The sequence below is a fragment of the Suncus etruscus genome, chromosome 2, assembly GCF_024139225.1.
Source record: "Suncus etruscus isolate mSunEtr1 chromosome 2, mSunEtr1.pri.cur, whole genome shotgun sequence".
Taxonomy (NCBI): Eukaryota; Metazoa; Chordata; class Mammalia; order Eulipotyphla; family Soricidae; genus Suncus; species Suncus etruscus.
In genome coordinates this window covers 85,711,789-85,738,902 of record NC_064849.1, presented here as the reverse complement: position 1 = coordinate 85,738,902, position 27,114 = coordinate 85,711,789, and the positions used below count along the sequence as shown (strand labels likewise).

General features: G+C 51.4%; 1 protein-coding gene across 1 annotated transcript in view; it reads left to right on the top strand.

Annotated features, from left to right (window-relative positions):
- Positions 1-27,114, top strand: part of TRIO (trio Rho guanine nucleotide exchange factor) — a 203,553-nt gene that overhangs the window by 78,014 nt on the left and 98,425 nt on the right. The window contains 12 exon segments of the mRNA XM_049768364.1: positions 4,399-4,513; positions 5,807-5,999; positions 6,574-7,086; positions 9,275-9,397; positions 11,527-11,718; positions 11,892-12,023; positions 13,893-14,123; positions 15,871-15,993; positions 18,890-19,081; positions 23,279-23,448; positions 23,788-23,962; positions 25,513-25,708. Of these exon segments, the coding sequence (XP_049624321.1) occupies positions 4,399-4,513; positions 5,807-5,999; positions 6,574-7,086; positions 9,275-9,397; positions 11,527-11,718; positions 11,892-12,023; positions 13,893-14,123; positions 15,871-15,993; positions 18,890-19,081; positions 23,279-23,448; positions 23,788-23,962; positions 25,513-25,708 (2,355 nt within the window).

Genomic DNA, 27,114 nt, shown 5'->3' with positions numbered 1-27,114 from the left:
TGCTGAGTGTGACCTAAACCCTCCCCACCAATCAACAAGTAAATATATAAATGAAATTGGACCTCTTTTGTGGGGAGGTAAGTTTTCCTTTGTAGCAGGTTAGCACAGAGCAGTGGTGAGACATCTGCCAGTTGGTTACCAGAGGTGGTTCAGGACCCAATTTATTACCGTGAATATAAAATTACCCCACACACTGTATCTCCCAACTCCAAGTTAACGAGTCTGAAGCAGAATTGCTGCACGAAATAATACAGATTAGGCTGAGGGTGAAACACCTGTAGTCTGGCAATCTTCTACCTTGTATAGAACGAGAATTGCCTGCCAGAACCATCATTTTTATTGAATAAAGAGACCACCCCAGGAGGGGGAGTAAGGACAGATAGTGCAAGCTAACCTGAGCCAGTCCAGTTCAGGTTTGCATGTAAGACAATCTGTTTTGAGGTAAAACCAAGTTGTAAACAGATTCAAAAGAATCAGGGATGATCTTTGTTTCGGGTAAAACCATGTTGTAAACAGATATAAAGAAACCAGGGCTGATCTTGGGGGGTGTGTGTGTAAAACAAGGCGTAATCTAACAATGACTTGCTGGAACCTCATCATCTTAGCCCCTACACTTCTCTCTAGCCCCCAAGGGCTTTGCATTGTCATGCCACAGTTTAGGGAAAGACAGTCCAGTCTAGCTTCAGTATTGAGTAAAGTGTCTGCATTGGTCCGGGATAAAAACTGAAACAACATCCAGGAGATGTTCTGTGTGGCTCAGTACTTAGTGTTGTGTGCCTGGCACGTGTAAGGTCCTGCCTTCAACGCCTGGCTAAAGAAATATGGAGCTAAATCACAAAAAGGAGCTTGCTTGGCCTGAACCCCTCTGCTCCACACCTTTCTCTCGGCAACCTTTCTTGGGGCTTTGATTTCCTCCATTGTGGGTTTGCTTGTTGTGTCTGTAAAGTGAGAGCAGTTTGCCTGGCTGCCTGTTGTCCCTGCTGGTGTCCCCAGAAACTGTTTGGCCTTCCATTTGTCCCCCACCTCACCAGCTCCCTGTGGCCGGGCAAGAGAACCTTCCGTGTAGTGTGTAGATCCCCCTGGGATAGGACCCAGGATCTGACTTCCCAGTGCAGCATGTGTGCGGTCTGGGTGCAAGTCTGGCTGCTGCAGGAATATACAGTGGGTTTGCAGAGTTCTGGCTCCAGGAAGGATGGGCAGGCATCCCTCAGAGACCCTCTTGGGGCGTCCGGTAGTTCTCCTTGAGTGCTGTATGCCAGGTTCTGAATCTGAGGCCCAGGCAGCGGCCCTTCTCTCAGATATGTGCATGAGGGTGGGCAGAATAGCTGGGCACCTCCGACATACTGCCCTTCCCTCCAGGAAGCCATGCTGTCTAGCCTGGCAGGCTCTGGGTGCGTTCCAGACATGCAGGCGCAGAGCTAAGAGCTTTTATGAGCACCAGCATTATTGGGACTTTTATTGGTTCAAGAACAAGAACATAGTTTGGAGGGGTGGGGAGTGGGGGAGTGGTTGGAGGCCACACCCAGCAATACTCAGCACTTACTCCTGGCTCTGTGCTTAAGGGTCAAGCCGTGCTCCGGTAGCCATACCTGGGGTGTACTCATCTTAACACTGCACCCACAACCCTCACATACACTGTACTCTGGACTATATTCTCTCTCCAAGTCCCACTTTTTTCTCTTTTGGTGCCTGGGATGGAGCCCCAAACTCCTCTCACGACTAGGACAATGCTCAGTGTCAGAATCTGAAATTGGTGGACAGTCAGCTTCTGTGCCCTGGACCTTAGGGCCAGGCCCTCCTCGGGCTTTGCTTGTAGACCCTTCGCTGGCAACCCGGACACGGTGCCCCACAGTACAGTGGAGAGGCCGTGGGGAATGGCAGGATTGGACTGCAACTGTCAGATCCTTCTCAGGAGTCCTGGAGCAGCAGCTGAGGAAAGGTGAAACACAGAGGGACCCTTTCCCCTAGGGAGAGGTTGGGTTCCACAGGGCTTGCTGAAGATGCAGACGAGCTCAGTGCAGGGTGGCCTGATGGGTGGTGTTGTTGGTGGCCCCAGAGGATATAAACTAAAAGTCCACAAGCGGAGAGATCACCCCAGGCACTGTATTTCTAAACCCCACACAACCTGGTCTGAAGAAACAGGGTAGTGGCAAAAGATTCATAAACCAACCCAGTCAGGAGTTAGTTATTGGAGTCAGTCTGTTTTTTTTTTTTTAGGCCTCATGGCCTCTCTCTGCCTCTGCAAACAGCCAGAACTCCTTTCTTTATTCAAACCAATTCCCCATACCAGGAGGGGGAAGCTTGAGTATTCCAAGTGGGCTTTTACATATCAAAGGAAGAGGGGCCAGAGCAATAGTACAGTGCTAAGGCGTTTGCCTTGCATGCAGCTGGACAGACTGGGGTTCAATTCCCAGGATTCCATATGGTTCCCCTATCCTGCCAGAAGCAATTTCTGAGCACAGAGCCAGAAGTAACTCCTGAGAGCTGTGGGGTGTGGCTCAAAAAACTAAAACCAAAAATGAAAATATACATATAAAAGTAAGAGTTTTAGGTAAAGCGGAAGTTGAGGAAACATTTGTTTAGAGTTTTTAACTACTCATCTTAAAAGAGGGAATGTTCATTGGGACAGAGGCTGGAAAACCTGGACCTCAGCAGCCTCCTGCCCATCTCTGGTCTGCGGCTTTGCCAACAGATGCCCTGTATATGCCCCCTGTAAAATAAATCTCCATGTTGTGGAATCAGCCCCCTCGCGAATTTCTACCCCAAGGCAGATGGGTCTGATGTAGGTAGGGCAGCAAGGGATTAATGAATCAAGCCAGTCAGGAAAGAATCTTGGAGTTAGTGGCTTTTCATCTCGTGGTATCTCTTAGTCCACCAAGCCAAAAACTGTTTTTTCTTTATTAAACCCAGCACAAAATGCAACCAGGCAGGGTAGGGTAAAGTAAGATCTAGGTGGGCTTTTTACACATTAAAGAAGAGGTTAAAGGGAAAGGAAGATGGGGGAATGCCTTTATTTTGTGTTTATAGCTAGGTATAATCTTACAGCCCCCCTTGTGGCCTTTTGGGAGTATAGCACCTGGCTTCTCCTCTCACCTTCCAGACAGGTGTTGCTGTCCTGGGGAGACATGGATGAGCTGGAGAGAAAAGGGTCAGGTGGAGGGGCCAGAGGGACAGCACAGCAGGGAGGGTGTTTGCCTTCCAAGTGGGCCATCTGCGTTCAATCTCTGGCATCTCATATGGTACCCAGGCCTTCCAGTAGTGAGCCCCTGAGTAGAGTCACAAGTAAACCCTGAGCATCACCAGGTATAAAATCACCCCATGTGATTTATCTCCAATTCCAAATGAACGAGTCTAAGTCAGGGTCACTTATGAAATAATCCAAACCAGGCTGAGGGTGAAACGTGTAGTCTGGCAGTTTTCTATCTCACATAGAGAGCCGGCTGCCTGCCAGACTGCTGTTTTTATTGAATACAGATAAGAAGGTACATGGGTGGTGAAGTAAGGACAGAGTAAGGATAGATAGCTCAGGCTATACTGAGCCAGTCCCACCCAGGTTGAAAGGAAGACAACCCCTGTTTTTGGATAAATCCAAGTTGTAAACAAACATAAAGGAACCAGGGATGACCTTTGTTTTAGGTAAAATTAGATGTGACCTAACAGACCCCCACACTGTCCCCACTCGGGGTGTCATGGTTACATCCTGTGGTTTCATGACTGTAGCGCCTTTTTTTTTTTTTTTTTTTTTTTGGTTTTTGGGCCACACCCTGTGGCGCTCAGGGGTTACTCCTGGCTGTCTACTCAGAAATAGCTCCTGGCAGGCACGGGGGACCATATGGGACACCAGGATTCAAACCAACCACCTTAGGTCCTGGGTCGGCTGCTTGCAAGGCAAATGCCGCTGTGCTATCTCTCCGGCCCCATGACTGTAGCTCTTACCTCGATTCCCAGAAGTGTGAAGGGCCCTGAGGCCTTTAGCAGGACAATTCTGCTTATGGAGGAAGCTGGCAGCCGGGTCAGGATTTTCTCTGCTTTTGCTAAAAACGTCCTGAAGCGAATGTGATCTCACATGGTAGATCTGGGTCTGCCTCTGTCATTTTTTCTCAACATCTCTCCATCCCTCCTGCTTTCTCTCATGTTTTTCTCTGTCTCTGTACAAGGTGCATTGGTCCTGCAGTCTCCAGTGTCACTGTCACCATTAACCTCAGAGCACTTCCCTGCCCTGCGTTTCTCCTTTCTAGGCCTGGAGGCTGTGCTGAGTTGGAGATGTCCCCAGAGTGTGCAGGGTTCTAGGCAGGAGCAGGGGGAAAGACCCTGTCCCCATCTCCATCCAGTAGAGCTGCCCTGGTCAGGGTGCTGGCCCTCCCCTCCATATCTTAATGCACTCTGCTGTCCCTCCAGGCGGCAGAGACAAGCGCGGTGGCCCCATACTCACGTTCCCGGCTCGCAGCAACCACGACAGAATACGGCAGGAGGACCTCAGGAGACTCATTTCCTACCTAGCCTGTATCCCCAGGTACGTCCTGTGGAGCACCCGGTGAGCCGTCCTCCTGACTGATGCTCGCCATGTCCTGACTGATGCTCACCATGTGAGGGCTTTGGGTGCCGGCACTGAGCATGACAAGGCTGGGCCCAGGGCAGTGTGGGGGGTAGTGTGGGTACCAGTGTGGCTTATTTGAGGAAGAGGCTTTTGGAGGAGATGGGGTTGCAGAAGGTTCTAGATCATATACCAGCAGAGTCCATAGTGGAATGACATCTCGGCCAGGCTGCAGATCAACCTGTTACTCTCTTGGAGGCTTCCACTGCCCCATTCATCTTAGCTCCTGATCTGAGAGACCGTCAGTCCTGAGTTTATCCCCAAAGACCTTCCTTCACTAAGTCTATCCCCACAGATACTCGGTATATCCCCTCATCCTCTGTCCTCTTTATGCACATATACCCTTTTTGTTTGTTTTGTTTTGGGGGCCAAATCTGGCAGCACTCAAGGGTTACTCCTGGCTCTGCGCTCAGAAATTGCTCTTGGCAGGCTTGGGGGACCATATGGGATGCCAGGGATCAAACTGTCCCAGGTCAGTCGTGTGTAAGGCAAACTCCCTGCATTGTGGTATTGCTCTGGCCTCTCCACACATACCCTTAATTCACATCACCTATACATCTTTGAAACCCCACACCCTACTCTCAAAAACATCCATGTATACTGGCCATGTCCCTCACACCACATCCCTCACATACATGTACTCACACTCACACTACACAGCCACACATTTGTTTACACTCATGTACCCACATTACACACTCATTCACCCAGACACCACGCACACCCATTCACACACCCACACACATCACACATTCATACCCACATGCTCATTCGCACACCCACGTTCATAGATACACACACATCACATTCACACTTAAGCACTCACACCCGCTTCCTACTGTTGGCGAGAGGGTGCCCTGACAATACTGTCTCCCCAACAGACTCCCCCTACCGGGTGCCACCACCCTCGGGACTAGGGAGGCAGCTGGAGTTCTGGGGCCAGGCCGAAAGGGCACCCCCACTTCCTGTTCACAGGCTCCCCCTGAGGTGGAGCGAGAAGCAAAACCCCAGGCCCCAACATGCATTTCTGAGTTTCAAGGGTTTGCCCTTCAGTGTTGGGGTAAAGCTCAGAGTACCCATGTTCCTGGTGTCCAGTGCCAGCCCGCATTCGTTTGCTGTCCTCCCCCAGAGGCCAGCCCCTTCCCCGGAGAGTCCCCTGGGTTGTAGGGTGCAGAGCCCAACATCCTCACCTCAGATGGCCCCTGTCCACAGTGAGGAGGTGTCCAAGCGCGGTTTTACGGTGATTGTGGACATGCGTGGCTCTAAATGGGACTCCATCAAGCCGTTGCTCAAGATCCTACAGGAGTCCTTCCCCGGCTGTATCCACGTGGCACTCATCATCAAACCCGACAACTTCTGGCAGAAGCAGAGGACCAACTTCGGCAGCTCCAAGTTTGAATTTGAGGTAACAGCTAGGGCATGCAAAGCATCTCCCTCAGGAATGGGGCTCTCTGCTCGAAAGACGGCCTCGTAACTGGAGCAGTGGTCAGGGCTTGTATGTTGGACTCCCTTAGGCCGCTTGACTTGTTACAGGCTGGTGTGGGGGAATCAGAGCAAATCTCATTTCTCTGGGTTTGGGGTCTGGGCATCATGGACCTGATAAGAGACATCTGTGTGCTGGGTCCACAATCATGATACGGCTGTATGGGACCATGATCATGACACAACTGTGTGTGTCAGAATTAGGCTTGTGCGAGACCATAACATGACATAGTTGTATGTGAGACCATAATTATGACACAGCTGTGTGTGGGTCCACAATCATGACACAACTGTGTGTGTGTGCCAGAATTAGGCCTGTGGAGGATCATGACATGCCAAGTTGTATGTGGGACCTTAATCATAACACAGCTATGTTTGGGAATCATGATCATCACTCATGGTGCATGTGTGGGTTAAGATCATTTGCACGGGTCCCTCCCCTTCCTGCTCACATGCCAGACCCCCTTCCTCAAGCACGTGCTCTATCTGTCCCCCAGACAAACATGGTGTCCCTGGAAGGCCTCACCAAAGTCGTGGACCCATCCCAGCTCACGCCTGAGTTCGACGGCTGCCTGGAATACAACCACGAGGAGTGGATCGAGATCCGCGTGGCCTTCGAGGACTATGTGAGCAATGCCACCCACATGCTGTCGCGCCTGGAGGAGCTGCAGGACCTGCTGGCTCAGAAGGAGCTCCCACAGGACCTGGACGGGGCACGAGGCATGATCGAGGAGCACGCACAGCTCAAGAAGAAAGTGATCAAGGCGCCCATCGAGGACCTGGACCTGGAGGGCCAGAAGCTGCTGCAGCGCATCCAGAGCAGCGACAGCTTCCCACGGAAGAACTCAGGCTCGGGCAACGCCGACCTGCAGGGGCTGCTGCCCCGGGTGTCGGCCATGCTGGACCGGCTGCACTCCACGCGCCAGCACCTGCACCAGATGTGGCACCTGCGCAAGCTCAAGCTGGACCAGTGCTTCCAGCTGCGGCTCTTCGAGCAGGACGCTGAGAAGGTGAGCGAGCAGCGTGGGCTGCTTAGTGGGGAAAGGGGCTGTGGAGGTTTAAATAAAAATAAAAATATGATCCACGAGTTGGGTTGAGACCGCCTAGTTACCATGTTTCTAACCCTTTAAGGCGAAGGGTCTGATGAAGCAGGGTAGTGGCAAAGAAATAATACACAACAGTCAGAAAAGATAGTCATTGGAATCAGCTCGCTTTATTTTCCCATGGCCTTTCTCTGCCTTGTGCTGTCTACCTGCCATGTGCTCTCTCTCTCTCTCTCTCTCTCTCTCTCTCTCTCTCTCTCTCTCTCTCTCTCTCTCTCTCTCCTCTCTCTCTCTCCTCTCTCTCTCTCCTCTCTCTCCTCTCTCTCCTCTCCCCGGTCCAAAGCCCAGCACTCTTTCTTTATTATCCAGAACCCCGCCCACTAGAGCAGTGATGGCTAACCTTTTTGAGCCCTTGTGCCCAAACTGGCGCACAAAACCAAAGAATTTCCTCAAAAGTGCCAGCACATCAATTAAACCTTAATAACAAAATTTTAGTATCTAAAAACTATGAGGCACACGCTGCATATCTTAATTGCGGATCTTCCCGTGTGCCAGCTGCAAGGCCTTCGTGTGCCACCGCTGGCACGCATACCATAGGTTCACCACCATGGCACTAGGGTATGGAGGGGTCCTGTTATCTAGGTGGGCTTTTACATAACAAAAGAAAGGTTAGGGAAATTGGAAGTTGGGGGAAGGGTTAGAGTGAAGATGATTTTGTATGTGGTTGATCTAGGTTCAATCCCTGGCATCCCATAGGGTCCCCTGAGCCTGCCAGGAGCGATTCCTGAGTGCAGAGGCCGGAATCACCCCTGAATGCCTCTAGGTGTGGCCCAAAGACAAAAAAATTTTTTTAATTAAATTAAAAAATAGATAACTAAAAAGGAAAAAATTTAAGTTGGAGCCAGAGCAATAGCACAGCAGTAGAGCATTTGCTTTGTACGCGTCTGACTCAGGACAGACCCAGACTCGATCCCCAGCATCCCATATGGTCCCTCAAGCTTGCCAGGAATGATCCCTGCGCTAAGAGCCGGGAGTAACCCCTGAGCACTGCCAGGTATGGCCTAAAAAGGGAGAAAAGGAGTGGAGTTTTTGTTTTTTCTGCACCCAGAGGTGCTGTGCTGTCGGTCACATGAAGTGAAGGCCTTTTGCAGGCTGTCATGGAAAAAGGTCATTTCGCACTGTTGCTCAGACTGAGAACTGCATTCCTGGGGCCTACTCTGCATCCCACCTACCCCTGAGCTTTCCTGAATGTGCAGAATAACAGTGTCCCGGAAACGAAGCTCATGATGGCCCCCTGGAGATCAAGGGTTTCTCCTCAACCCTCTGTTCTGCTCACTCTTTCTCAGCTGTGGGCAGATAGACGTGGGTCTATAGGAAGAGGTACCATGGCCGTGTATCCAGTCGCTCATAATGCGTGTTCATGGGACTTATTCCCGAGATAGACTCTTCTAGAAGTAAAGCACCCGCATTTAATATTGCTCTGCTAGAAGGACCTTTCTGAAGGTGGGCCTGACATCACAACAGCACTTCAGAAAGGTCTATTACGGCCTTTCTGAAGGTGGGCCTCAGCGAACCTCAGGCACATCTACCAGGCTGCACAGGTTCAGCGGCGCTTTGTACCTCATCCACATGCATCCCCCAGCACCTGGTATCTACACACATGGGCTTGTGTCTGGGCTTCTGGACCTTCCGGTCCTGTGCACCCTCCCAGATATCCTTTCCTATTCCCGTACAGTTCAGCCGATACTGAAGCAATAACTGATCTGTTCGCATTTGAAGTTTTTTTCCCAAGTAAGTTTTGCAACAGAGAGCAGACCTGTGCAGTGGTTGGCGCCACCACCCCCAGACCTGATGTCCGTGTCCTAGCCAGGCTGTGGCCAGCAGCAGAGGCTCCTGCCTGCCCACCCCCCATCTCACCTGCCAGGAAGTTTCCTTCCCCCTGTATGCCCTTTTTTGCCTCTTTCAGGGCAGGAGGATTACACTGAGAGTTTGTTTTTCTGGAAGGGGGTAATATTGGGAGCCCCTTTGTCTGAGGAGCAGGTGAGGTGCCCTGGGCTTCTCCCGAGTCTCAACTCTCCAAGGCCCATAGGCAACCTCTCTCGGTCATTTTTCCTTGCACCCTGACCTCAGCCATGTCTGTTTTCTGTCCGGGCAGATGTTTGACTGGATCACGCACAACAAGGGCCTGTTTCTGAACAGCTACACAGAGATTGGGACCAGCCATCCACACGCCATGGACCTCCAGACCCAACACAACCACTTCGCCATGAACTGCATGGTGAGGCGCGGCTGGAAGCGAGGAAGGGTCCCAGGCATTCCGGGCTTGTGCGGGGCTGGGGCCAAGCGAGCAAGCTGGCAAGACTCAGACCCATGATGGGGCTGGGCATGGTTTGTGCCGACCATGGGGCTCGGTGTCTCCGGATGTTATGGTTATTGGTGGGGGGGAAACGGTGGCGGTGGTCCTCTCTGAGTGTCAGGAATTTCTGGAGAACATCCCCTGCCGACTGCTAAACCCTGCTGAGACTGCACAGTTTTGCAATCCTCTGTACTATGGCTGAACTCAAGCCATAGATATGTTTCCTGCCCTAGATTCTTACCCCAGGGCAACAAGGGTCAGTTACAGAAACCTCTGGTTTGTTGGCCCATTGTGTTCACTGCTGCCCCTGCTAGCTGGAGGCTGCCGTGCCCAAAGTATCACTGCCCTGTGTCTAGTCACATCAACCTGGGTGTCTCTATGTCCTGGTCGCTGTATCGGGCATGATAGATGGCAGAGGTGGGGCCCCAGTTGGTCTCTTTTTCCCCCATGTGCTGTGACAACAGGAGAGAAATGTAAGTCAATGAGAACGGAACCCTGCCAATGCTCTTTGAGGGGACTCCTGACCTCCTGCTTGTGAGCTTCCTTCTGAGCTTTCTGCAGGGACCCTGATGCCTGAGCATGTCAGGACAGAGCCAGGTTTGAGAAGGGCCAGGCCAGGCACCCTCGCCTGCCTGCAAAGGGTCTCTGAGACAGGGCTCAGCTCACACTCCTTGGGCTCCACTCAATGGAGGCCAGGCCAGAAGAGGTGAGGGCCTTGACTGGGACATTGAGGTGACTGAGTGGGCAGTGAGAGGGTGCCCCCTGGATCTTTGTGGATGCAGAGGGAGCAGAAATGGCTCATAGAGTGAGTTTATTCATGGAGGAATAATTCAGACATTCCTGAAATTTTAGGGGACCCCTTGGAGGGATCAGAAACAACTGAGAGATCCCGACGATGGGAACTGGTAGGGTGGGGACCCCACAGTGAAAGCACATCTGCTGGAGAATGGAGAGTCTCTCTTCTGTCCTGCTGTGGCGTTTCACACCCCCTCCTGCAGCAGCCAGTAGGCCTGGAGGGAGAAGCCTGGTCTCAGACGGGCACACAGCGTCACTCTGTCTCTCCTCTGGTTCCTAGGACAGAGCAGCTCTTCTCCAGTTCCACAGACATGCCAGGAGGTGGGGGGAACAGGGCCCGTAGAAAGGACGCTTGTTCCCTACAAAGAGCCTTTGGTTTCACAGGACTCACTCTGTATGTAGTCTTGGTTCTGGGCTTGTGGTGGTGCTGTGTGGCAGCCAGTCTGGGCTGGGCTGGGTCTGCTGCCTGGTCTGGATGTTTCCTGGGTGTGAAACCAGAGGGCGTGTGACCTGGGTCTCTGCTGGGCCTGTGTGACAGCCTTGGGGCTGGCATCATGCCTCCAGGCCAGCCTTCTTGAACCCGAGTCTAGACGGGAAATTGCAGACAGCAACTACTCCTGGGACACAGCTGTATATGTGTATGTGGGGGGTGTGTGTGTGTGTGTATGTACTCCCGGGACACAGCTGTATATGTGTATGTGAGGGGTGTGTGTGTGTGTGTGTGTGTGTGTGTGTGTGTGAGAGAGAGAGAGAGAGAGAGAGAGAGAGAGAGAGAGAGAGAGAGAGAGAGAGAGAGAGAGAGATTGATTGATTGATTTCCTGGAGACCCCAGGGCTGGCCCCGAGTGGCCCTATGTCAGATTAACCAATTTTCATCTTATTCAGGATATATGCTTGTTACTCACTGGACAGAAACACCTTTGCATGCGAGCCTCCTTTGGATTGGTCTCTTACCCTACCTGATCCCCACCAAAGGGTGTGGTCTTTGGGTTCCAAAAATAGACCCTGGGGTCTCAGGGAAAACCCACTGACAGTCTCAGTTTTCCACAACTGAACTTTTCTCTTGCTGGTCTTAGTGCTAGGAACAGAAGGCTTACGGTGGAAGTCCCTGAACCTGTTTTATCTGCTTAATCATTTGTGGATTATTTTCTGTGTTGGTGTTTACTTCCAACCCCGTGTCTCCCCAATCCTCTGGGATTGGACCATGAGGCTTCTACTTAACCCCTCACCCTTAATCCCGCCCCGTCACTCCCGCAGAATGTGTATGTGAACATCAACCGCATCATGTCCGTGGCCGGTCGTCTGGTGGAGTCGGGCCACTATGCATCCCAGCAGATCAAGCAGATCGCCAGCCAGCTGGAGCAGGAGTGGAAGGCCTTCGCTGCTGCCCTGGACGAGCGCAGTGCCCTGTTGGACATGTCGTCCATCTTCCACCAGAAGGCCGAGAAGGTCAGTGCCCGGACGACCCAGGCCAGGTTCTGGAGTCCACGGCCGCTCACCGGGGGAGTTGCCTCAGTGGGCCCCTTAGAGATGGAGGTTCCCCCTCACCTGCCCTCCTGCACCAGGGTATACTTGCTTCTTGGCAAACCTGGCTCTGACGGGTTCTTCCTCTGACCTGGCAGTACATGAGTAACGTGGACCCGTGGTGCAAGGCGTGCGGTGAGGTCGACCTGCCCTCGGAGCTGCAGGACCTGGAGGACGCCATTCACCACCACCAGGGCATCTACGAGCTTATCACTGTGGCCTATGCAGAGGTGAGGGGGAGGGAACCTTAGTTTTACTCAGTGCTGCTCTACCCTTGGCCAGAGTGTGTGTATCTGTGTGTGCTGCTGTGTTTTTCTGTTGGTGACATGTGCAGCACATGTCAAAGCTGGTCTTTTCCTCTGCAGCTCTTGTGCCCCCTCCATTCCCTGGAGTCCCCCAGGCTCCTTTTAGTTCCCTTGTCTCCCAGTCGACACCCCCAGAGGTGTTTGATCCTGGAGTGTAAAATAAATCCTCTTGTGAAATAACCCCAGGTGGACAGGTCTGAAGATGTAGGCTATCAGCAAAGGATTAACAAACCAAGCCAGTCAGGAGAGAGTCATGGAGTTAGATTCAAGTCAGAATACCAGCAGCTTTTCTGTTCATATTCCATCCGCGCCCCCCCCCCCCTCACTTTTGGCAGAAAGGCTTTCAAGTAATAGTCTATTGATAGTCTCTTGGGATACAGAGACACGTGAACTGAAATTGCTTTTTTTTTTGGGGGGGGGGGCACACCTGTTGACGCTTGGGCTTACTCCTGGCTAAGCGCTCAAAAATTGCTCCTGGCTTGGGAGACCATATGGGACGCCAGGGAATCAAACCACGGTCTGTCCTAGGCTAGGGCTTGCAAGGCAGACGCCTTACCTCTAGCATCACCACTCCAGCCCCTGCAATTGCTTTTTTAAGGCCAGCAACCCTAGTAGCACAGCACCCCCATTTGTCTCAGGATTGAAGGGAGATCTTTTTCTGGCCACCTAAATACTGATGGTTTTTGCTTTGCTCTAGATGTTTGTTTTGGGGGGGGTTGTTTGTTTTTTGTTTTATTTATTAGTTTTTGGGCAACTCCCGGCGGTGCTTAGGGGTTTCTCCTGGTTTTGCACTCAGAAATTGCTCCTGGCAGGCTTCGGGGACCATATGGGATGCTGGGGGTCAAACCTGGCTTGGTCCCTGGGAGGCTTTGCGCAAGACATATGCCTTACTGCTGTGCTATCATTCTGGCCCCTGTTATTTTTAATCGAGGCTTCCAGGTGTGGTGCTGAATTTTGCTCTCTTGTGTGTTCTCCGCCACAAGACAAAGGTGTGGTTGACTTGTCAGATCTCCCTTGTAGCAGACTTGGACTTGGGTGAAATGATGATCATTGATTAGTAATAGCCCCTCCTGGCGTGTTTTCCACAGTCCCTGTTCTCCAAACCATCAGCCAACGTTTGATATGTTGTCTTTCTATGTCTTTTCTGATTTGATTCTGGTTATTAGAGAGTAACTAGCCTAGGGAAGTCAGTCTGAGGAAAAAGATGCAGAGTAACTGTTCCTATGTGGGTCCTCATGATCCATAGTAAGGCAGCGGCAAAGGGCCAGCAGGCACAGCAGGAGAATTGGGCCCCGCAGTTGGGGTCTGGAAGAGGGGCTTTGGGGGAGGCAGATGGGTGAAAGTGGTGGTGTTGGAATTATATACCTGGAAGCCACTAGGAACAAGATTGTAGATCTATCATTGACAGATTCTAAATCAATGAAACACTATTTTTGGTTTGTTTTTGTTTTGGGGCCACACCCTGTAGTGCTCAGGGGTTACTCCTGGGTCTGAGCTCAGAAATCGCTTCTGGTAGGGGCCCAGAGCAGTGACACAGCAGTAGGATGCTTGCCTTGCACATGACGCAGCAGTAGGATGCTTGCCTTGCACCGTCCTGGGTGCTGCATACAAGGCAAACACAATACCACTGTCCTACCACTTCAGTCCCAATGGAACATATTTTACTAATAAATCAATGAACTTGCTCTCACCATTCCTGAGAGCCACTGGGAGAGCCGAGGTCCCACTTTTGCCCCCACGGTGTCTGTCCATCTCCCCTGGCATCTGCCATGCTGACCCGGGTCTGTCCTGCAGGTGAGTCAGGATGGGAAATCGCTCCTGGACAAGCTGCAGCGGCCCCTGACCCCTGGCAGCTCCGACTCACTCACAGCCTCTGCCAACTACTCGAAGGCCGTGCACCACGTGCTGGATGTCATCCACGAAGTGCTGCACCACCAGCGACAGCTGGAGAACATCTGGCAGCACCGCAAGGTCCGGCTCCACCAGCGGCTGCAGCTCTGCGTCTTCCAGCAGGATGTGCAGCAGGTCAGGAAGGGGAGTGGGGAGACACAGCTTACACACATGCACACCTATTCTCTTATATACACATACGTACTGCACACCATACCACACATAGTTCATGCATACACTCATGAAAAACATGTAATTATGTCAAACACATACCCATACCAATGCATACACACCGTGAGATTTCAGCTATACTTGTAAAATAAAAATCCACGAGTTGGGTGAGAGGCTGCCCAGGCATTGTGTTTCTATGCCCTTACACAGACGGGTCTGATGAAGCAACAGCGGAGAAATAATACAACAAGCCAGTGAGTTAATTTTCATTGGAGTTAATCTGCTTTTTGCCTCATGGCCTTTCTCTGTCATATGCTTTCTCTCTCCAGCACAAAACATACTCCTTTATTATCCAGAACTGGGGATTGATGGCCCTATAATCCATGTGGACTTTTACATCCCAAAAGAAGAGGTTAGGGAAAAAGGAAGTTTGGGGAAGGGTTACATTTCCACCTTTTCTGTTTTAAACAAAATGAAAAAAATGAGAAAAGTTACAAAACTTTCGTTCCTACTTTTCTGCACTGGAAACTTCAGGCTGGAACCTCAGATCAGAACTCAAAGTATCAAAGTTTAAATTGTATGCATCATTCTCAAAACAACCAGCCTTTTTCAAATCTTACACATATCACAATTTTTTTCATAGCCTTCTGATCATAAACATAAAATCTCACACATCATATAACACACACTCATAAACACCTTATCAGGTCCTTGTGTCACATCACATTCATCTCATGCTCACATCTACTGTCTCACACCGTCACTACACATTGAATGACAGTAGCAATTGTGTTTGCACCCGCCTGTTGCACAGTGGTCTGGTGCAGTGAAAGTGGTCGTACCCACTGCGCTGGTCCCAGCCTGGCCCTGCTCGGGTTGGACGCTGTGGTGCCAGGACTGTCTGCTGAGTGGAGACACGCTTGGGTGTTTCTTTCTGAGTCATCACAGTTTGTTGGCATTTGTGATAAGATGAAAAAAGCCCGCGTCAGTATCGGTAATGAACAGATGCTAAAAGTTGCCCACCGGAGAGGGAAAAGGGGTGTCCCATCCCCTGGGCGGCAGCACTTGGACCTCTGGCTCTGACCTAGTGTCATCTCATCTTGGCACAGAGGAAAATGCTCCTCAGAGCCCAGCCCTGAGGCAGCTGATTTTGAGTCTTGTACAGGCCATTAAGATGACCCTCTACCCTCTGCCCTGAACTGCACAGTCAAGAAGGCACTTGTGACTGGGCTGCAGAGAGTCTAAGAGCTGGGGTGCCTGCCCCTGTATCCCACCAACCCCAGTTTGATCTCAAGCCTCTGTAAGATTTCTGGAATGTTTCCAAGCTTGCTCCTAAGCCCCCAAGCACCACTCGCTGTGTTACACCTGTTTTTTGTGACTGCAAAGCCATGCTATGTCTTGGGAGGTGAGACACATGGTCAAAGGCAAGAATACTTTCTTAGAGGTTCTGCTGCTGGGCTTGGACGCCTCCTCCACCACCACTCCCACCCCCACCCACCCACTCACCCACCCTCCACTCCACCCCACCCCTGTGCATTGACCAAGTCGCCCATCAGCTAGAAGTGTCCATGCCTCACTGTCCCCTACGCCCCCATTGTGTTTCTCTGGGACTGGCCGTGGGACATGTTTCCACTTCTGTTCACCCTAAGCATAGGCCTTGGGGTGCCAGTCAGCTCGGCTCTCAGACTGAAGCTCCCTTGCTTCCTTGTAGGTGCTGGACTGGATCGAGAACCATGGTGAGGCCTTTCTGAGCAAGCACACGGGCGTGGGCAAGTCACTCCACCGAGCCCGGGCTTTGCAGAAGCGTCATGAGGACTTTGAAGAAGTGGCGCAGGTGAGGGAGGGAGAGTGGAGGCAGACTGTGTGTGAGATTTTGGTGGGGATGGGTGTCTCAGCCGGTGAGATCTCCCAGCTGAGGGGCCTCAAGGTCTCTGCAGAAAGACACTTTCCCTCCCACCTGTCTGGAGTGTCTGTCTGTGAATCAGAAACATGTCTTAGGGCTGGAGAGATAGCACAGTGATAGGGCGTTTGCCTTGCACGCGGATGACCCAGGACAGACCTGGGTTCAATTCCCAGCATCCCATATAGTCCTCTGAGCCTGCCAGAAGTGATTTCTGAGCGCAGAGCCAGGAGTAACCTCTGAGTGCCGCTGGGTGTGACCCAAAAACAAACAAAAAGAAAGTGTCTTAGATATCTTTGCCTTCATTGATTCCCTTGGTGTCCGCCACATCCTGGGTCCAGGATAATAGTTGCTCTTGTTTCTCTCATTTGGGCACCCCTTTTCTGTGTCTCTGGACTGTAGGTACCCGGGAGGATGGGGACTGGTGTGAACTGGGAGCAGGAGGTGGGCAGCCAGGGTGCTTGCTACACGTTCTCGGTTGGGCCCAGCCTGGCACCCAGGCTCTACCCCTGGCCTCCAGACCCACCTCCTCCCTCTAGATCCTGCTTCCTCTCTTCAGAGCCTGCCCTGGTTTCCAGGCCCTGCCTTCTCCCTAGACTCTGGTCATCCTGCCTCGCCTTCAGGCACCTCCTCCCTTCTGACTCTCCCCATGGCCACCTGACCCCACATCCTCCCTACAGACCCCTTTTCTGGCCTCCAGACCTGACTCTTCCCTCCTAGCCCTGTCCCCAGCCTCCAGATCACACCTCCTCCCTCTCCTCAGATCCTGTCCTGGCCTCCAGATCCTCCTACCTTTGCCTCTAGGCCCCCATCACAGCCTCCAGGCCACGCCTCCTCCCTTAAGACTCCGCCCTTGGCATCCATGCCTCAAGCTTCCCTCCAGGTCCCACCTCCCTTCAGAGTTGCCCCTGGCATCCAGGCTTTGCCTCCTTCCTTCTGGCCTCGCCTCCTCCAGGCCTTTCTCTGGCCTCCAGGCCTCATCCCTGGCCTTCAGACTCAATCCTCTATTTCCAGGATTCCCTCCTCCAACCTTCCCAGCTAGCCCCCATCTTCAGATCCCGCCCCCTCCTTCAGCTCTCTGAGTTCAGACAAGCATCAGCTAGATTGCCTCTGGAGACTTAGCCATCCTGTGGGCCAGCCAGGCTGGGGTAGGTAGGAAAGGGCCCCTCTCAGATACCTGCAGACCCCAGTACTGGTGGGATTATCCTGTTGCTCATAGCAGCACCCTAGGCTGGTTCCCCCAGGAAGTGATTCTGTTTCCTGCCAGGTTCCTACAACTCCTACTTCCTCCTGAAGTTTTACTTCCCCATGAGGGTTCAGTTGCCTAGTGAGCTCTGAGCACCCAGCTCGGGCAGTGTCTACTGAGGTTGGTGCATAGCTGTCCCTGTTTGCTCAAGCAGATCAGCTCTGGGCCAACCTTGCCTGTACTCGAGTCTCAGCAGGCCCGGACTCTGGGCCCCGGGGGCCATGTCTGTGTTTCTGTAGGCACTTAGTCCTTTCTTGCTCCCCTGGTCTGGTTGCCGGCTGATCCCCAGGCCTGTAGATATTTGTACATGTGTGTACTCACATTTACTTGTCGGTTGGAGCAGTGTTCACACCTCGGCCCTCCTGTGCCTTTCAGCTGCCCTAGGGCTGAACAGAGTTTCTTCCATTTCCACAGCTGTGGCCCCCTTTCCACTGCAGCCCCTATTACGCCCCCCTTCCAGACTGCCTCCTTCCCCACTTACAACCCTCTCTGATTGACATCAGGTCCCACCAGGCTCAGTACAGGATGTCTGTGAGCCGCCTCCGTTTCCCAACTGAAATGAGGGGGTCCTGGGTAGAGGTTCCTTGTATCTTCGGGTGCTGGAGCTGTGCTGTGCTGCCCAGTGGGGAAGAGCCCTATTCAGCCATGACCTGAGACATATTCACAGGACCTCAGGGCCCTCTTTTTTGTCCTTGAGCCCCAGGCTCTTCACTCTGAGGACCCAGAGCCACTTTGAAGGTTGCATCTCCTCAAAGGACACTTCTCAAAGGAGAGGGGCCCTTGAGGCTGGAGTGTAACACAGCGGTAGAGCATTTGCCTTGTACATGACTAATCCAGGGCAGATCTGGGTTGGATCCCTGGCATCCCATATGGTCCCCCAAGCCTGCCAGGAGCGACTTCTGAATTCAGAGCCAGGAATAACCCTGAGTGCTGCCAGGTTTGTTTAAAAAAATTTTTTTAAAACAATGAGTGGAAGAGATAGCACAGTGATAGAGTATTTGCCTTGTATGCAACCTATCCCAAACAGACAAAGGTTCAAATCCTGGCATCCCATATGGTCCCCGAGCCTGTCAAGAGTGATTTTTTATGTGCAGAACCAGAAGTAACCCCTGAGCACTGCCGGGTGTGACCCAAAAACCAAAACGAAAAAACAAACAAAAAAAAAGAGGACAGGACCTTACATAGGTCGAGACTGCTCTGGTTGAGGTAGTTGGTGTGGCCCCTTCACAGACATGTGAGGGCTGTGTCTGCTGTAAGCTGTATCCCTCTTCTGTGTCTGCAGCAGCCACAAAGGGAGGGTTGTCATTCTGAAAGCCAGAAAACTGGAACTCTGCATAGGTCAGGGGCAGGCAGGGGGAAGTAAGGTGAGCCTGTGGGCCCTTCCCTAGGCTGCTGCAGTTTAAAGCCGCCCCACCCTGCCTGTCCTCGTCCCCCCACCCCACCCATTTGGAATGGCTCATCCTTGGCCAGGATTGCACTGCAGAACTGGAGCTGTCAGGCAAGGCCCCTGGTGATGGCTTGAACCCTGGGCCCAGTGGTTGCCCTGAGCCTCAGCTCCTCCCTCACCCGCCTTGTGTCCCCCAGAACACCTACACCAATGCTGACAAACTGCTGGAGGCGGCCGAGCAGCTGGCACAGACGGGGGAGTGCGATCCAGAAGAGATCTACCAGGCAGCCCATCAGCTTGAGGACCGGATCCAGGACTTCGTGCGGCGAGTGGAGCAGCGGAAGATCCTGCTGGACATGTCGGTGTCCTTCCACACACACGTCAAGGAGGTAAGGATGCCCCCAATCCTGCCCCTGCCCCTGCTTTCTTCACCCAAGGCTCAGCACTCCACAGAGGGAAGGAGGCAGAGGCTTATTGTCTGCGTGAACCCCAACATTGCAACAGCAGCACCAGGTCCCCACGAGGCACTGCCTTTGGTGGGGATGACTCAGGTGTGCGGGCACCTGTGAGCATCACCCCAGGAGGCTGTACTGAGCCACCAGGCCCTCCCCAAATTGAGTCCCTGGACCTTCAGAGCATGTTGTTGGGACTCTCCTGAAGTAATGAACGGCCCATGGAGAAGCTCCCTCTGCTTGTAGACTCGTGTTCTGTGATGGTTGAGTCCCAGGGAGGCTGGAAGCTCCCAGCACTTCCCATCATCCAGTTAATCTTTTTTGTTGTTGTTGTTGTTTTTGTTTTTTGGGGGGGCCATACCCGGCAGTGCTCAGGGGTTACTCCTGGCTGTCTGCTCAGAAATAGCTCCTGGCAGGCACGGGGGACCATATGGGACACCGGAATTCGAACCAACCACCTTTGGTCCTGGATCGACTGCTTGCAAGGCAAACGCCGCTGTGCTACCTCTCCGGGCCCCGTCCAGTTAATCTTAAGCTGTGCTACGTCCAGGCCTCGGGCTTCTTGTTCTGAGATGGTCCAGATGGCAGGACATGGCTCCAGGTTCCCATGCACAGAAGCCCTCGCCCTCTCGACTGTGGGCAGCCAGCCACCTTCTGAGAACAGGAATCGGCACATTGGTGGCATGAGGGGAGACCTGTAAAGCAGGAGGGGTCCCAGGCTTGGGTTCCTCTGACCTGACCCTGCTGCCTACGCTGTTCCCTCCCCAGCTTCCAGGAAAGCTCGGCCCCCTCTGAGTCAGCAGCCACTCTTGGTTCTGTTTTATGCAAATGTATACACACCAAGCTAGGCTAGAGTTTTGTCCATGGTGAGGCCTGGAAGAAGGGGCCCCTTGATTTTGTTGACAAGGCTAAAAAGGTCTCTAGGCACAATTGGACTTTTCTATCTTTAGGCTCCAACCCAGCACTTTTTTTTTTTTTTTTTTTTTTTTGGTGTTCCGCACTTCCTTTTATTGCTTCAATATTAGACCTCATTTTGGTTCAGCATTCCCTGAGATTTTGATTCCATCATTGTTCTCGTGCTTGTAAATCTCTGCCTAAGAGCAAAGTCTTCTCCGTTTGGAAAAGAGCAAATCACACCAGACTGAAAGAAGATTCGGGTCAGAAAACAATATCGAACAGGAATTTCACTTTCCATTGCACGATTTTGTGAGACATCTTCGAACACTAATAGAATCCTGCTTGCCTGTCTCCTCAGCTGAGGGGACACAGGGTCTTGGGATCAGTGACAGCTGTGTGGGGTGCTGGAGTACCTGCTTGGGAGCCTCTCAGTGTGCTGTATGTGTACAATTGGTGGCAAACTGAGTGTCTGAACATCTGTACAGCTCAGTGACCTCCTAGGCCCTGGGTTCCTTCTCTCGGCTGCTGGCCCCGTATGCTCACGTCCACCCTGCTGCCACCTGGAGCGACTTCGTGTGAGAGGATTGAGAGGCCAGTGGAACCAGCACTACGTGTGGGTGGACAGGAGCCCTCCAGAGAGCACTGTTTACTTCTGGTGGCTTGATGGACACCAAGCTGTCAGAATCCCCTGATGTCACCTCATTTCTGATGACCTGACAGATACCGGGCTGTTGAAATTTCCAGATGTCATTTCATATTTGATGACCTAATAGATTGTTGGAATACCCAATTGTCACCTTGTCTCTGATGACCTGACAGACTCAGACTGATGGAATTTCCAGTTGCTACCTCATTTCTGATGACCTGATAGAATTCTGGGCTGTTGGAATATTCAAATGTCACCTCATCTCCAATGACCTGACTATCAGAATACCTAGATGTCACCTCATCTCTGATGACCTGACAGACATCGGATTGATGGAATTCCCAAATGTCACCTCGTCTCTGATGACCTGACAGACATCAAGCTGTCAGAACTCCCACATGTCACCTCATCTCTGATGACCAGACAGAATTTGGGGCTGTTGAAATATATGTGTCTCTGATATCGGGGCTGTCGGAATATCCAACTGTCACCTCATCTGCCATGTCCAACAGACTTATTGATCTTGTCAGAATCCTCAGGCATCATTTTATCTCCGATGACCTGACAGACACTGAGCTGTCGGAATCCCCAACTGTTACCTCATTTGTGATGACCTGACCGATGTCCAGTTGTCAAAGTCCTCAGGCATCACCTCATCTCTGGTGACTTTGCAAACTCCAAGCCATCAGAATCCCTGGACATCACCTGGTCCCCGACACTGACTGCAGATTCAGAGCAGATACTTTTCCTGGGCATCCTTCCTTAGCCCCAACTCAGTACATTCTCTCATTACAGTGCTTGCATCGAGTTAAAATTTGAAAACATGTTCACAGAAACAGGTTTATAATATAAGACAAGCTAATAAATGCTTTATTTAGCATTTATTTAAAAATGAGCTCTGAGGAACCAGGGAGATGAATGGTACAGGGACGATGTTGATTAAATATAAAATATAAAGTCCAAGTGTTGGAGGTGAGGCTTTCTTGGCACAGCACAGTGCCTGTAGCCCCTTGGCTGGCATGTTTGAAGGTTGCAGGATAACTTCGGAGAGATTCACAGTCAGATGAAGTTTCAGGAGACAGTTTTATTACATGGCCCTAACCTCCATGTGCATTTCTCCACATAACTTCTAAGCTAAGATTTTCATGCAGTCTCTTCTCAGCTGCTCTCCCTGATTCCTTGCTCCTTTATTTGCCTCCCCTTCCCCCCAGGCAACACTTTTATTCCAAACCTCTGTTCCCTTTGAAGTGTGGATGGGTCTGACTATCCAGGTGGGATGTTGGGAAGTTGGGGGAGGGGATACCCACAGGGCAAGGCACTTGTTTTGCACCCAGCTGACCCGGGCTTTGATCCCTGGCACCCCATATGGTCCCTGAGTCCCATCAGGAGTGATTTCGACCATAGAGCCAGGAATAAGCCTGAGTACAGAAACAAAAATTTCTTGAGGACCCAAGTAACTTGACTTTAAAAAAAATCTACCCTTTACCTAATGCTGCTTATTTTTGTAAACTTATCATGTTTGAAATGCTAGTCCTGGGCCAGACAGATTGTATAGGGATTAAGTAATGCTCTGTGTGTGGCTGAGCCGGGTTCAACCCTTGATAACAGCTCTGGTCCCCAGAACCTGTGGGTGGCAACTAGGGGTATGCAGGCTCATCTGTAGGGGACTTGAGGGGGTGCAGGGCTGCTGATTGGGGAACCTCCTTTCCCGAGCTCTGCCTGTTTGTCTTCTCCATGCTCAGTGCTGCCATGCTGGGGGTGTGAGTGTGTGTTTGTGACTGTGTGCACGTGTTTGCATGTGACTTTGTGAATGCATAGGTACATATGCACACAAGATCTGACACATGTATATGTGTGCATTTACAGATGTATGCATCTGTGTTATGTTTGCCCGTGTATGTGTATACATGTGTGCGCATGCATGTGAATTTATGTGTGAGTATATGTGTATTAGCTTGTGCATATGTGGGTATGTGTGTGAGTGGATTTATGTACATGTGTGTATGACAGTTTGCTTATGTGTGTTTGCATGTTTATGTGTTTGGGGTTCTTCGTTTATACAGCTACTGGTGTGTGGTGTATGAGTTTCCGCATGTATGTAAATGAGTCTGCCTGCATGTACCCAAGTCTTCGTGTGTGTAAAGCCTGCATATGTGGGCACTTTCTTTTTTGCGTTTTGGGCCAGACCTGGCAGTGCTTAGGGGTTACTCCTGGTTCCGTGCTCAGAAATCATTCCTGGCAGACTCGGGGGGACCTTATGGGATGCTGAGGATCAAACCCTGGTCTGTCCTGGGTTGGCCACATGCAAGGCAAATGCCCTACTGCTGTGCTATTGCTCCGGTCCCAACACATGTGTACTTATGTGTGAATGTGTGTCCGAGTCTGAGTGTCAGAGACTATATTGAGTTTGTGCGTGTCTGTGAGTCTGTGCATATGTGTGTTCCAGTCTTTGTGTGAGACTGCGTGCGTTGGTGAGTCTGCGCATTTGTCTGTGTGTGTGTGTGCTAGTCTGTGGCGTGTGTGCCTTGTGCCATGCGCGCCCTGGGGAGCTTCCTGCCGCCCCTGATGGTGCTTGCTCTCGCTGGCCACAGCTGTGGACATGGTTGGAGGAACTGCAGAAGGAGCTGCTGGATGACGTGTACGCCGAATCGGTGGAGGCCGTGCAGGACCTCATCAAGCGCTTCGGGCAGCAGCAGCAGACAACGCTGCAGGTGACAGTGAACGTGATCAAGGAGGGCGAGGACCTGATTCAGCAGCTCAGGTGGGCCAGAATATCCACGCATGCATGTGTGTGTGTGTGTGTGTGTGTGAGAGCACCTGGAGCTACACCTGACAGCTCATGGGGCCATGATGTCTGCATGTTTGTGTGTGTGTGCGTGGGTGGGTGGGTGTGTCTGTGTGTGTGAGCAGCTGACACTTTACCTAAGACATGATTTCCATGTCTGTGCAGATGAGGTGGCAGGAATGAGTCCCAGTTTGCTCAGCTCTGATGGGACAAACAGCAGGAAGAAGTGGTGGTGTATGGGGGGGGGGGTGTTCATCCACACAGCCCCCTTCCCGCTGGCCTCATGGTGGTGCTGTCTTGGTTCCCTCGCCGCAGGGACTCTGCTATCTCCAGCAACAAGACGCCACACAACAGCTCCATCAGCCACATCGAGACGGTGCTGCAGCAGCTGGACGAGGCGCAAGCCCAGATGGAGGAGCTGTTCCAGGAGCGGAAGATCAAGTTGGAGCTGTTCCTGCAGCTGCGCATCTTCGAGAGGGATGCCATCGATGTGAGTGCCCCCAGCACACTGCCATTTGGCAGGAGCCCAGGTTCCTCACCTGTGCCCATCTCTGCCAAAAGCCCGGCTGTGTTCCCCATACCTCTCCATTCTCAGATCCATTAATCACCCCCAAATCTCAAACAGACCCCCGCTGCACAGCGCCCCCTGGCGACTCCCATTAGCCACTGTGACCTCTGTCATTCCTTTCCTTTGTGGCCCATCACTAAGGCAGTGCCTGGCCATGTGCAGGTGACCCTAGACTTCAGGGGTTTCAAACTCGTGGCCCGCGGGCCGCAAATGGCCCTCCTACAACATTTTGTGGCCCTGCCCTAGAGGAATCTTTTTTTGTTTTTTTTTTTAGTTGTTTGGGTCACACCCCCCAATGTTCAAGGCTTACTACTGACTTTGCACTCAAGGATCACCCCGACTTTGCCTCCTGCGGCCCCCAGGTAAATTGAGTTTGAGGCCCCTGCTAGAACTGAAGGCCTCACAAATACCAGGCACACCCTTCTGTTACCCGAACTGCCATCTTTCTGGCTGTTGGAAACCAGCATCTGTGCCATCTTGTGCCCAAGTAGAGAATGGGTCTCATTTCTTCTCGCATGTAGCCAGGGTGGTACAGGGATGCTGCTGAGGTCTGCTTGGCATCATAGCTGTACAGATAGTGGTGCTATCAGTGAGTGGGACCGCAGCTGTCTGAAGGCCTCAAGCTCAGCCTACAAACCTCCAGGGCACCCAGATAGCCTGTGCCATGAGCAGGTATGGCCTCCCCCTCCTTACACCTGGTGATCATTGATGAGGCTCTTGGGTGATTTTTTTTGCAGAGGAGTCATACTGGTGGCGCTCAGGTGTTACTCCTGGCTCTTCGCTCAGGAATCACTCCTGACAGTTGGGGGACCCTATGGGATTCCAGGGATTGAACCCAGATTGGCTAAATGCAAGGCAAAAGCCCTTCCCGCTGTGTTATTATTCCAGCACTTGAGATTTTTCTTGCTGCATTTAGTTGCTCTGTTTACCCATCAAGAGCATCTTCACCCAGTTTTTTAGTGTCAGGTCACTTCCCTGTCACCCTCCACTAGGAGTTGAAGCACCTATCATTTTAGCTGCCCCTGACAAAAACCAGTATCCATCTTTCTTTTCCTTCCTTCCTTCCTTCCTTCCTTCCTTCCTTCCTTCCTTCCTTCCTTCCTTCCTTCCTTCCTTCCTCCCACCCTCCCTCCCTCTCTCTCTCTCTCTCTCTCTCTCTCTCTCTCTCTCTCTGTCTCTCTTCTATTTCTTTTCTTTCTTTCTTTTGGTTTTTGGTTTTGGAGCCACACTCAGAGGTTACTCCTGGCTCTGCGCTCAGAAATTGCTCCTGGCAGGCTCAGGACAATATGGGATGCTAGGAATCGAACCCTGGTCGGCTGCATGCAAGGCAAATGCCCTACCGCTGTGCTGTCACTCTAGCCCCATCCATCTTTCTTATGTGCTTCAAGGTTAGTGGGTCTGTCCTCACTGTCCCAGTGCCCCTTGCAGATGTGGGTGAGGCAAGGGGCCTGACCTCACACCCTCCCCGCCAGATCATCTCAGACCTGGAGTCCTGGAACGATGAGCTGTCCCAGCAGATGAACGACTTCGACACCGAGGACCTCACTATCGCTGAGCAGCGGCTGCAGCATCACGCAGACAAGGCACTGACCATGAACAACCTGACCTTCGATGTCATCCACCAGGGCCAGGACCTGCTGCAATATGTGAACGAGGTGCAGGCCTCTGGTAAGTGGCACTACCCAGGACCCTTATATCTGGATCAACTGGATCCAGAGATCCCTTATCAACTGGACACTTATCTCTGATGATCTCTGTCAGGATTTCCTCCTCAGCCTGAAGGGCCATCTTTTGTAGTTGTTTATTTTGTTTTTGGTTTGGGGGCCACAGCCAGCAGTTCTCAGGAATTACACCCCCACCCCCACCCTGATCTGTGCTCAGAATTCACTCTTGTTGAGCTCTGGGGATCCTGTGGGATGCCAGGAATCAAATCCCTGTCAGCCACTTAGAACTGTGCTATCCCTCCAACCCCTTTTGCAGTTCTATAAGAAAACTTTGCTTTCTTCTTTTTCTCACGTAACAAGCTCACTTTGTTGTTCTGATGTGGTTTTTATTTTTTTAATTTTTTGATCATTTCATTTCTTTCATTGATATTTTTATTTAATTATTTATTTTATTTTTGTTCTTGTGCCACACCCAGTGACGCTCAGGGGTTACTCCTGGCTATGCACTTAGAAATCACTCCTGGCTTAGGGGACCATATGGGATGCCTGGGGATGGAACCGTGTCCGTCCTAGGTCAGCGGTGTGCAAGGAAGACATTCTACTGCTATGCCCCCATTGATATTTTTAAGTTGAATCATTGTGAGATACACAGTTGCAAAGTTGTACATGATTGAGTTTCAGTCATACTGTGGCCCAACACCCATCCCTTCACCAGTGCACATTTCCTACCACCATTTTCCTTTCCACTCTCCCACCCACCTGCCTCTGTGGAAACATTTTTCTGCTCTCTTTTTTCTTTTAGACACTGTGATTTGTAATATTGTTACTGAAGGGGTATCATGCATATCACTTTCCCTCCTTTCAGCACTCAGTTCCTCTAAAAATTCAAAATCAAGTTCCCATATGACCCAGCAATATACTCCTGGGAATATACTTTAGGGGCCCAAAAGTGTAGAAAAACCTTCTGCATCCTTGTAAAATCACCCCATGTGCCATCTTTCCAACACCAGGTGAATGAGTCTGAAGCAGGGTCACACATTAAATAATCCAAACCAGGCTGATGGTGAAACACAGGAGGCCTGGTAGTCTTCTACCTCGTATCACAAATGAGCTACCACCAGAACTGTCATTTTTTATTCAGTACAGAGACCACCCCCAGGTGAGGGAGTAAAAAGAGATAGCTCAGGCTATCCAGAGCCAGTCCCACCCAGGTTCACATGTGAGACAATCTCAGTTTTGGGATAAAGCCAAGTTATAAACAAACAGATTCAAAGGAACCAGGGATGATATTTGTTTACGGTGAAACAAGATGTAATATAACAACTCCCCCATTTTGTTCAAAAAATTGAGAAGTTACATAAATCTTATTCTGTTGTTCTCTACAAAAGGCTGAAACCCCACATCAGAACT